Source organism: Astatotilapia calliptera, chromosome 3 (genome assembly GCF_964374335.1).
Source record: "Astatotilapia calliptera chromosome 3, fAstCal68.1, whole genome shotgun sequence".
In the NCBI taxonomy this organism is placed as follows: Eukaryota; Metazoa; Chordata; class Actinopteri; order Cichliformes; family Cichlidae; genus Astatotilapia; species Astatotilapia calliptera.
The window spans coordinates 71,385,516-71,397,849 of record NC_137424.1 but is presented as its reverse complement, the minus strand read 5'-3'; the positions used below and the strand labels follow the sequence as shown (position 1 = coordinate 71,397,849).

Here is a 12,334-nt window from a genome sequence, read left to right as displayed (position 1 = left end):
CCGTAGAAACAAAAAATCGCCAGCGGCCCACCGGGCAAATGCCCGGTATGCCCGATGCCCAGTCCAGCTATGAGCCTCAGGAATATAGTCAGTTGGGGGTTGCAGAGAGGTGTGAAGAGCTCTGGTGGATGGGGAGGGAAGGGCTTCTGAATCAAACCTGTTAAACTGTTTTAATTTGGTCTACTTTCCTGGTCAATACAGTGTTATCCACACAGAAGCTGATATAGTCTGTTATGCAGGTTGTTAGGCTGGCTGGATGGGGGAGTGGCGTGTGCCTGGCGGCACTCTCGATGGAGACACTGAAGACAAGATACTTCAAACAGATCGTGAGAGCAGCTGAGAAGATCATTGGAGCTCCTCTTCCCTCCATCACGGATACTTATAGCACCTGTTTCATCGGCAAAGCCACCAGTATTGTGGAGGACCCCACACACAGTTTCTTCCCCCAAGCCGTCAGATTCCTAAACACTCAGTGACTGGAATGACACACACACTCGCACACCTCCATACTCATGACTACCAAGCACTTAACTGCAGTCTCTCACTCTCATACACACACACACAGGGAGAGAGAGAGACTAAGTTACTTTTGCACAATACTCAGCATTTTGCACATATCCATTGCATCTTGTGATTCTATCATCCTGTTCCATCTAGTGTTGCTGTGGACGGGCTGTGAGTACTCAGACTGCTACAGAACGCAACATGGAGGCCTGTTGACTTTTTCTTAAAAGTGGGTGAAATGACACTCTCTTCAGTTGACACAGGATACACACACACACACACACACACACACACACACACACACACACACACACACACACACACACACACACACACACACACCCTCCTACCCCTCTCAAAACACCTCCAATGCACATCCTTTATATGTTGTAAGGTGTGAAGATTCACGTGCTCTCTGTGCTGAGGTGTTTTGTTTTTCTCTGTTCTCAAACTGTTCTCATGTGACAAATAAAGGCTTATTCGTTCATTATTCATTAATTTATAATCACCCATAAAGGAAAATGAATGTTTTTGTCTGTTTTTGTAATGTTTAGATGAATTAACCTTTGGTTCAATCAAACTGAAGTCAACACTGTGTTGGAAAATTGATCAGCTCTTCTTTAGTTTATTAAAGTTATTACAACCTGATCTGGAAATCCAAAACAGTCATAGCTCAGTCATACTTGACCAGCATACCGTGTCACTATCTGTAGTCTGCAGTTCAGGTCTGTTCATGTGTCTCTGCACAGCTGTAATTAAAATGTGTTCAGAGGGCCTCAGTGTCTGAATGGTTCCAGTTCAGCTCCATAACAGCAGCGTCCCTGGTTTGATTCCTGTGTTTCAGCTCATATCTGCCTCTCTCACTGAGGGGGACGTAACTACATGGACATGGATTTGTTCATCAACCAAACTACAGATCACTGAGAGCAGAAAGGACTTCATTCTCTTTCCTTTTTGAAATTCTTCATTTTCATTTATGTGAAATAATGAATGATAGAGAGCATCACTGATATTAAATATAATCAGACTGTGTGAAAACATTTCTTATGTATATATGTTTTGCTTTATAGACAACAGTGGATTTTCTGTATACACTTATGTTTTCCTGGTCTTTGTTTGCATAGAAGCTTTAAGCCACTATCTTTTAATTTCAGGGTTTTTTACACAAAGGAAAATGTTTGTGTTGTACTTCAGTGTTTGAACCAATAGAAAGCTGGTGCTCAGAGGAAGAGGGCGGGCTTTACTTGGTGACAGTGACAGAAATGAAAAGAAGCTCAAATGAGTGAGAAGGACGATGAAGGAAACATCTGTGCTGTGTCTGCTCTGTAAGTAGAATCTCTGTGTTTGTTTGAATTCTTGTACTTTGACTGTCTGCTCTCCTGATAACTGATGATGGAGGAGAAGACATGAAAAACAAATCAGGCTGAATTCAAGTTAAGGAAATAAGGATAAGCTGCATTTGTCGGTTGCAGCTGCCTGCAGCTGAGATGACAGACCTAGTCAACCATACATACAATATACAAACAGTGGGGAGCAAGGCTGGACTGGGACAAAAAATCGGCCCGGGCATTTTGACTAGAGACCGGCCCACCAGGATAAAGATTGAAAATGTGACGTCATTCAGGGATAAAACCGCAAAGGATTCTGGGAACTTGTGGCAAGAGGTACTAGCGCACGCAGGCTTTCAATTGAACTCAGTTACACAGCGATAAAAAGAAACCCAAAAAATGCCAAGAAGCTGTTGTATTATTAACTGCAATAGTCGGTCGCATGACAGCCACGGGAAGCCGACGGGTAAAGAGATCGTTTTTTTTTTTATCGGATTACGTCGTTGAAGTGAAATTTTTTAAGCCATGTTTCCGAAGTAAGAGCCGACGGATGGTCTGGATATACCAAATATAACATCTCAGAACACTCCAGCTCACATGTTAGTCTGCTCCAAGCATTCCCACAAAGGTCAGAGTTTTGTAGTAGTTAATACGTCATTTTTCTTAACATAATTGGTGATATAGGTTACAAGCAAGTCTGGCGCTGAACAGAAATTGTCGCGCTATGCTCCTTTATTTATTGTGCATAAATAGTGAATTGTCCTGACACAATATTGCGTTTCGCTTCTGTTATTACCATGGTACACTGACAAAACCATATACTTTTATTCACAGAATAAAACAGTTGTTTTGTATCACTAATTATCCATTGCGATTACAACATACAATATTATTGTCACTGCTACATTTCTGTAATGCTACTGTAACCGGTTTCTGCTTCATCCCGCTGCAACAGTTCGGCCCAAACAGACTCCTCGACTCTGCGTTGTGTAGTGTTTTTAAAAAGACAAGGAGTCTCTGATCGATCGTTGCCACTTTATTTCCTGAATGGAAACAACGGTGTATTATCAGTGCACAGGCTCGCCATACACCACTCCGCACAGCACACTCTCGTATGGCTACGGCAGACTGGCAGCGATTACTGCAGCAATATTACAATTTCTAATATACAATAAAATAACAGCAACAACAAATGATGTACCTGAATGGAAACAACGGTGTATTATCAGTGCACAGGCTCGCCACACACCACTCCGCACAGCACACTACGGCAGAACATCTCATTAGCATTCCGCTTTAGCGTACAGTTTCACACATTAATAAACAAATGAAAAGTACATAAAACTGGTGTTGGACATGTGTCCACTAAGCACTTATTACACTCGGTGCTCGTCAGCTAATCAAACATGTTTTATGTGTCTGTACTACTTAGCTATATTGTGTGCGGAACAATACAACTCACCTCTCGTATGGCTACGGCAGACTGGCAGCGATTACTGCAGCCAGCCACACCGAGAGGGGGGGCGCTGTTTCCCCATTACACTGATATTTGTGGCAAGTGGAATAATACCACATAAACACTGTTACACTACCAGAAATTATTTCCACTACTAATTAATTACCGTTGAGCTCAAAGGTCCTATTAATAAACTGTTAATGAATGTGTATTTATGAAGACGATTTGTGAGACTGGTAAACTTATGATACGTACAATAGTCTTTCGTTCTACACGGTGCATTTCAAGGTCCTGCACCCATCCGTCGGTAAACTGTACCTGGGCTTGTTGCAGTGACCTGAAGTTACTAAACTTCATGAGTGTGTGCACTCACTCCAAGAACCGTATAATTATAAATCTGAGCGTGGTGAAAGTTGGGCAGCACGCTGACGTCTTTTGTCCACTCTTTCACTCTTTTGATTTTTTCCTCGTATCTTTTCTTTGTCTTTTCGTCGAGTCTGTCTTTGTACGGACCGGCATTGTTCTCCTTTTGTTTTGTACATTCCTTTTTTGTGCGGCAAAGAAAAAAAAAGAAGGTATTGGAACCGGAGAATGAACGTTTTGCGGTGCTGCAAATGTTTGCATTTGATGCGGTACTTGGATTGTTTTGCCACGAGTTCCCGGCATGCAATGCGCGAAAATCACGTGATTGTTAAACAAGGGGGAGGGTGCATCCAGCCTCCTCGGCTGTAATTGGTCCAGCCCAGAGTCGATCATGACCAATTGGCCAATCCAACACCTTTCATTATATATACCCTTCCTAAAAAAAAAATAATAATAAAAATAATCCATCGGCCCATAAAAACAAAAAATCGCCAGCGGCCCACCGGGCAAATGCCCGGTATGCCCGATGGCCAGTCCAGCTATGGTGGGGAGACAGGCCTGGCTAAGTAGCAAAAAAGGATAGACAATGAAATATGTAACACATAGGGGCAATTCAGGAGAAAAAATAAGGATTTCTGCTCATAATGACTCCCCTATTGGCAGAAAACAAAAAAAAACCACTCCATAGCACACAAAGAAGCACAGATATCATGGACGCTGCTACCTCATCGCGCCTCCGGCTGAGCAGCTGTCCCTATCAGGTGGGAGGTAAGCGTGGGAGGAGGCATTGGATCCGTAGAAGGGAGGGCAATGGTGAGGGCGTATCAGTATTACTGTGCGTTTGTTTCCTGAGTTCAGCTTGAGAAAGTGTCCTTTCGCCTATTACTCAAAGACCAAAAGTCCACGGCCTACGCAGGCGGCCTTGAGGAATAGGGCAGAGAGTCAGTTCAGTCTCGTTATCCTATCTTTTGGAAGAATGTTGTTGTCAACCTTTAAGCAGCTGGTGCCGTCTGGGGTGGAGGTGTATCCGCATGAGAGATGTTGGTTATGTGAAATAGGGTGAACAAACTGCATTAATTCTTCAGTCGTTTTAATGTCCATCACTGGTCTTCAGGTGTATCTGTCTTTTGGAGAGCATGTATCAGAATTTCAGGAGCAGGACCACGCTTCCAAACACGCTCCTTCCGGCTGTCATCTCTATAGGCTCCCCTAGTTCTGCAAGCTGATCGTTCTCGTTTACGTGCCCCACCCTCCCTCCCTTCGTCTCCATTCTTCAACTGCTTCACTTCTATTTAGTAAATGTGGATCTGCCAGGCCCGGGAGCCATCGCCAGTCCCCTTTTGAGCCCTTCCCCAAACCACAGCTCATTTCATGTCAAAGCATCACTTTTTCCTACTAAAACGCTGTCAAACAGAAATGAGGATGTTGGCCCAGCTAGTGAATTAAGAGCTGTGAGCTCTTCCAAGATCTTTCCCATATTTTCGTTCAGTAAGAACAGTCTGAGCTCTCACCACTCTTCCCACACTTTCGATCATAGTTGCAAGCCAGGTGGGTTTTCAACAGTAGTTACAGCTTTCTTCAATTTCTGATAAGCCAAGCCAGCTCCAAACAGGAAGAACCCCGTTATCATGGTGCCGAATAGGTAGATGTCTTCAGTATCCTTGATAGACAGTCCCGCCAGGAACACAACACGTCACTTCTGACACCTGTTCATCATGTATCCAGCAGGGAACATCCCTCCAGGATACTCAGGTGCTCCTGCACCTAGGCTTCTTGTCAATAGAGTGTCAATTGCATGAAGGGACCAGTTGATCAAATCCATAGTTCTTCTTTAGATTTCAGAGAACAATAGCGAGACTGAGAGGCTCTATCAGCGTTAAAAACACCACGAGGACCAACTGCAGGTCTGAACTGACTCTTTATCTTTGCTCAGGAGTCGAGGAAACACAGCAGGCAGTGAAAAGATCAAATCATTCACTCGATATATGAACACAGCTGTTTGTGTGTTTGTCAGCTGTTTGTGTGGAGTTGTTCTTTATGTTCACCTCGAATCAACCTGAGTGTCATTTCTCTTTAGTTCTGATCTCACTGCTGAGCTGCACAACAAACCGAGGTCAGTAACCTTCTTCTGTCACCGTTTAAACCTGATAAATGCTCACTGATATGACCTGATTGGGTTCATGTTTCACAATGTAGCGCACATATAAAGTGATGAAATGAGGATTCTGCAAAACATTGATTTTACCATTTTATCACATATAAAATTATAAGTTTTTCATTTTAACCCTCACAGCTCGTCTGACTGTGAGACCCAGCAGCTCTCAGTTCTTTAAAAGAGACTTTGTGTCTCTGAGTTGTGAGGAGGACGACAGCTCTGCTGGATGGACTCTGAGGAGAAACACAAGCAAAGGACAGAGGACTCAGTGTAGAGATGGGTGGGGAGAAGGTGCTGGTTCTTCATGTAATATCACTCTTTTCCTACTGGACAGTGGAGTTTACTGGTGTGAGTCCAGAGAGGGTCCCATCAGTAACATGGTTAACCTGACAGTCACTGGTAAGCTGAGTGTGTGGAGTTAGTGTTGATGAAGCTGTGTGTAAATGGATGAAATGCTGTAGTTTGTCTCTGTGTTGAGGTGGATCAGTGATCCTGCAGAGTCCTGTCCTCCCTGTGATGGAGGGAGATGACGTCACTCTGCTCTGTAAAACAAAGACCACTCCCTCCAACCTCCCAGCTGCTTTCTATAAAGATGGCTCCCTCATCAGGAAGCAGCCTACAGGTCACATGACCATCCAGCATGTTTCCAGGTCTGATGAAGGCCTCTACAAGTGTAACATCAGCGGTCATGGAGAGTCTCCATCCAGCTGGATCACTGTCACAGGTGACACACTCACCTGTCTGTGTTTCTGCAGCTTTCAACATTCACAATGTGACGACAACTTAATGACTGTGTTTGCTTTATTTTAGGCAAACACACCACCACACCTCCACCTACATCCACACCTCCACCTACATCCACTTCTCCTCCTGCCTCCATTGCTAGCCCTGGTTCCCCTCTCATACCTGTGTTGTCATGTGTTGGATCAGTCTGTGCTGTGGTTCTACTGGTGTTACTGGTTCTGCTGGTGAAACAATGTGTTCACAGAAAACCTGAAGGTGAGAATCAAACTTCCTGCACTTTTATGTGTGCGGTCGTTACTTGATGCATGCTTGCATGTTACTTGACTCATTTTTAGAACTAAGCCCAATCTAGTCTTTCCAAACACGGTAGTGTTGCCACTTTACTATTTAGCATTCCAAATGATCTCCAAGCTACCCAATCCCATTGGGGTCATACAAAGAGATAAAAAGCATCAGAGGATGTCTCTGTGTGGGTCATACAGAGAGAACTCAGGAAAAGCAGAGTTAAGGAATGTATAAATGTTCTCTTACTTATGAGCAAACACGTGTCTCCACTACAAAGGGGTTACCACCACCTAAACAGTGGATATAGGGTATGTGAGCAATATGTCTCTGCACTGTGCTGCATGGAGCTCAGTTTATCAATTACTTACCTCTCTGAAAATGTGACATTGCAGCCATGGAGTTTTCTGTTTGTGCAGTAACAAATTTCTTAAATGTAATCTCTGTTTAGATATTTAATTGAACAATTTTTTTATGTTGAATGATTTCATCAGATCAAGAAGAAACCGAAGATGACATCATCACTCATGTCAAGTACAACATCAAAACATCCAGTCATCAACAACAACCAATCAGACGAAGCAGAGGTAATTTTGTGTTTTCTTCATGGTGAGGTTCAGACAGTTTTAGCTCCATGTTATCGTAGTAAAGATGGGGATCATTTTACTTGTTGTTTTGTTGGATTACTGGGTTGGACAATATGGTTGTCTGTGGTGACTGATTCACCTTTGGAGCCTCATGTGGACATTAGAGTAATTGCATTTTTTGTCAGTTTTTTCCATCTCTGGAAGTTTGTTTGATAGTTTGATTAAACTTTATAGCACAGAACCTCACCCATATGTGGACAAGTTTTACCAGTTTGGCTGCTAAATGGTTAAATTTGCTTCTAAGGACTTTGGTGTCGACTGAAGCAGTCGACAAACACACGGAGCAGCAACAGCGGCTAAGCCGAACACAGGCGCCATGTTGCGTGTCAACCTCCGTGACATCTCATTGATTCCGAGTAAAGAGGCAGACTTAACAGACAACCTCCAAATGCCAGGAAATGTTGCACAGAGAGAAATAAAGCTGCAGAGAATCAGCGGAAAGCAGTTTTGCCCAGACGTCTTGCTTATTAGCATGTTCAGAGCTACTGAATCCCTCTGTGTGTGGGTCATACAGAGAGAGGCAGAACGCAGGCAAAACAGTACTAAGAGATGTAGAAATTACCTCTTCTCAATGTCCAAACACAGGTCTCCACTACAAAGGGGTTACAATCTTACAACCAAACATGTACAGTACATGCTGGCTAAGTCTGAGCACCATGCTCGATGAAAATCTCAGTTTATCGAGTAACTCTGTGATGTCCAAATTGCGGGGATGGAGCACAGTGTCTGTGCTTTCTTAAATGTAATCTTTGTTTAGATATTTAATTGAACAGTTTTTTTTATGTTGGATCATTTCAGCAGATCAAGAGGAAACTGGAGAAGATGACATCCTGACTCATGTCAAGTACAACATCAAAGCATCCAGTCATCAAAAACAACCAGACAGACGAAGCACAGGTAATGTTGTGTTTTCTTCATGGGGGTGGGGAGGTCAAAGATGAGGGTCAGACAGTTTCAGCTCATTGTTATCATAGTAAAGATGATGGTCCGTGTACTTGTTGTTTTACTGCACTGGACAATGTGGTTGTCTGTGGGAACCAATTCGCTTTTGGAGCCTCAAGTGGACATTAGAGTAATTGCACTTTTTTTTCCAGTTCATTTTTTGGCTCTGGCAGTGTCACGGTTCTGGGTCAAATTGACCCAACATTTCGAGTTCTCATGTTTTGGTTTGATTTTGTATTTTTAGTTATTTTCTTGATCTATTGTCAGGAGATGATGATGATGACGATGATTAGTATTATTTAGTATGTTCCAGCTTATTCTGGTTTAGGTTTAGTTCTGCCCGTTTAAAGTCCATGTTTCTTAGTCTCCGTCTTTGTGTATTGTTTCCTGTTTTATTTTGCCTTTGCTCGGTGTCGCATCGTACTCTCACGTTAACTGTGATCTGTCTGCCTGCTTAGTTCGGTTTTGGATTCTCAGTTTAGTGAAGTTCCTGTTCTGTTGCTATCAGCAATAAAGTCTTGTTGAGTTTACTTTTGCCTCCGAGTCCTAGATTTTGGGTCCTTTCTCCCTGCCTGCCTGCACACAGCCAGTTTCTGTTTGGTAGCCCATATTTAAGACAGGTATTACCAGTTTGGCTGCTGAGTGGTTAAATTTGCTTCTGTGGACTTTGGTGAAGGTTTACAGTGGGAACATTTATGCAACATGGTGATGGTATTTAAAAAACATAACATCGAGATCAGGTGTGCTCATGGTGGTGTGGCCACAAGTATATGTGACCAAGTGGTCAACAAGGGTTATATCAAAATAATACAATGACAATGCCACCAAGGGGTATTTCACCCCCAGTTAATATAAAATCTCCTTAAAAACTAGAAAAGATACAGGTTTAAGGACTCAACACCGAGGCAGATTGGCTCCAATATTAATATGTCATTTATTTGTATTTATCACAATTAAACAACAGATAAAAAAAAAGATGAAATCTGACTGTGGCACCGCCTATTCTTTAACAGTGTCCTGGATTACATAAAACCATACATTGAACTGGACTTACCAGTAGCTGAAAACCACACAAAAATGAAGTTTACACTCCAGGTGCTGTACAGCAAAGGAAGTGTGGAAAATAACCACCACCAAAGGTCCCACAGCTACTGGTGTGTGCACTTTAATAAAAAAAACAACACAACAGTCATAAAGTTAAAAGTCAAAGAAAAACTCTAAAAGGAACCAAGCTTGTTGCGCACAGTCAGGAGACAGTGTACATTTGAATATTTAACCTGTCCACACTACACCGGTAGCACAGTGCTTGTTGCAGGCCTGATTCGAAGTTCGGGTGCGGTGAGGCTTAAAACTGTTGGCCGCTTCACTCAAGCTGAGCAATAAACAAAATATGTGCACTTTAGTTCCAGTTAGTACTCACGAGTCCAATGAGTTTGTTAGTGGGGAAATCAGAAACGGGCAGTTAGCAGTTAGTTCACCAGTAGTGAAGACAGTCAGGGGCGAGAAAACAGTAGGGTCCATCCGGGCAGAAACCTCTCTCTCCCTCTCCTTTGTCCGCTCTCTGGTATGTTGTATGCTCTGTCTATTGAACCGATGTTACATAATGTTAGGTGTTCTATTGCTGGTATGAGTTTAGCAGGTTTTAACATGCTTTTTAACCTATCTGCATGCTGATGATGTTATTGTTTTTGTTAGAGCGAAGCTCTTGCAATAGGGGGTTGGCGCACTGGACTCCCACAACTTCCAGGTGGTTTGAAGTGGAAAAGGGGTGGTCTAAAGTATTTGGGTGTGTACTTGGGGGATGAGGATATGGTAAACAAGAACTGGGAAGGGGTGTTGGGGACAGTTGAGGGGAAATTAGGGAAGTGGAGATGGTTATTACCCCAGATGTCATATAGAGGGAGGGTTTAGATTATAAACTACCATGGCTGGGGCGACCATGGCTCAGGGGGTTGGGAAGCGTATCTGTAACCGGAACGTCGCCGGTTCGATCCCCGGGTTCTCTGTCCTGGTTGTTGTGTCCTTGGACAAGGCACTTTACCCTACTGCCTACTGGTGTTGGCCAGAGGGGCCGATGGTGCGATATGGCAGCCTCGCTTCTATTAGTCTGCCCCAGGGCAGCTGTGGCTACAACTGTAGCTTGCCTCCACCAGTGTGAGAGTGAATGAGTAGTGGCATTGTTATAGATGGCCATTTGTACTTCAGATCTATGTTCATGTGACAGTTTTGTTTTTTCTTTTCTTTTCCCTTTGTGACAAAACTTGTGATGTCTTGATGTTTATTTATTGGTAAAAAGTGTGTTGTTAAAAATAAAAGTCTGTCTGTCTGTCTCTGTCTCTCCTGATATTGTCATCTTGGAAGATGTGCCATTAGGTAACGCAAAAAAATCCACTTATGTAAAAACTGGCCCTGACCAAATTTTTTTAAATAATGAATTGCATTTATATAGCACTTTTTGACACCCTCAAAGCACTTTACAATTCCACTATTCATTCACTCTCACATTCACACACTGGTGGAGGCAAGCTACGGTTGTAGCCACAGCTGTCCTGGGTCAGACTGACAGAAAGCAAGGCTGCCAACACCAGTAGGCGGTGGGTGAAGTGTCTTGCCCAAGGACACAACGACCGAGACTGTCCAAGCCAGGGCTCGAACCGGCAATCTTCCAGTTACAAGACAAACTGCCAACTCTTGAGCCACGATCGGCCACATAACTTTGCTAAAGCGACCCCAATCCTCAGTACACAGCAAACATGATGGTGTCACTTCAACAGTAGCTCTTTTTACGCTAATGTGCTCATTGTACAGGAAAATCTGGGCTTATCAGATCACATGACCATTGTCCATATTGGTCCACGGTCCAATATTCAATTCCCTTAACAAACTAAAGCTTTCTTTTTTGATCAGCGTCTCCAACAAATGGTTTTCACAGCTGTTTAGTCTCAACCATTGAGTTCTCTTTGCACTGTGCATGTGGAAAAGATTTCTCATTCAATATTAAAAATAACTCAGTCGTACTGTTCATTTTTTATGATCTGACTTTTTGCAGTGAGTCAGCATAACATTTCTATTCCAGTTGTTGTACCTGCAGTAATTTAAATGTTTTATTCTGCAGAGATTGATCCAGTTGCAGTGAGAACTGAAGACACGTTGAGCAAGGAGGTCCAGGTACAGCTGCTCTTTATCTTTATATTTGGACAAAGCCAAGCTAGCTGCTCATTCAGTTTCCAGCTATCACAAGATAAGCTAACCAAACCACATCATGACATAACCTCAGATCTTTGAATATGTCACGGCGAGTGAGATGAGCCGTGTGGAAAATAAAGGAGGATCCAAACGCAGGCACTTGTATGGGTGTGAGGGTGGTTTATTAAACACAAAAAGGAAATGGACAAACGGCGAACGGAGCAATGACTAAACTAAACTGGGAACAAAATAACTACAGAACACGAACCTGGACATGAATGAGAGCGGGCGGAAACAGATGATGGTTGACTGCAGGGAAACACACAGATGAAGCAGGGTGGAAACACAGACAGACCAGCAACTACAATGACGGAGGACACGACTTAAATACACAGAGAAACACGGGAATTACACACAGGTGGTGGACACAGCTGGGAATAATCCGTAAGACGAGACAGAGGTAAAACTGAACACACTCACATAAGACGCAGACCTTCACAATAAAACATCACACGCAGGCTCGACAGAGAGACAGACAGGAAATGACATATGAAACTAAACCCACATCTTAAACCCAGATAAACAGAAACATGGAACTCTAATAATAGACATCATAAACATCATCATCATCAACACAACAAGAGAACAAGAAAACAATCCCTGATGCAAACTAAAACCAAAACATAATAACCTCAAACATGAAATAACAAAAACATGAAACTCCACA

At 43.0% G+C, this 12,334-nt stretch overlaps 1 protein-coding gene across 1 annotated transcript; it reads left to right on the top strand.

Annotated features, from left to right (window-relative positions):
• The first annotated feature begins 1,719 nt into the window (after window positions 1-1,719).
• Window positions 1,720-9,021, top strand: LOC113017322 (high affinity immunoglobulin gamma Fc receptor I-like). The gene is made up of 7 exons (XM_080299036.1): window positions 1,720-1,829; window positions 5,729-5,764; window positions 5,945-6,205; window positions 6,285-6,530; window positions 6,617-6,805; window positions 7,327-7,419; window positions 8,278-9,021. Exons 1-7 carry the CDS (start codon window positions 1,799-1,801, stop codon window positions 8,418-8,420), a joined length of 999 nt encoding a protein of 332 aa, XP_080155162.1. The 5' UTR covers window positions 1,720-1,798; the 3' UTR covers window positions 8,421-9,021.
• Window positions 9,022-12,334: the final 3,313 nt, after the last annotated feature.

Excerpts from the sequence above, each read along its gene's own strand:
- LOC113017322 (XM_080299036.1), top strand. The coding sequence starts at position 1,799 with ATGAAGGAAACATCTGTGCTGTGTCTGCTCT. Across the intron at positions 6,806-7,326 it reads TGTTCACAGAAAACCTGAAG|ATCAAGAAGAAACCGAAGAT; the intron begins GTGAGAATCAAA and ends TGATTTCATCAG. Across the intron at positions 7,420-8,277 it reads ACCAATCAGACGAAGCAGAG|CAGATCAAGAGGAAACTGGA; the intron begins GTAATTTTGTGT and ends GGATCATTTCAG.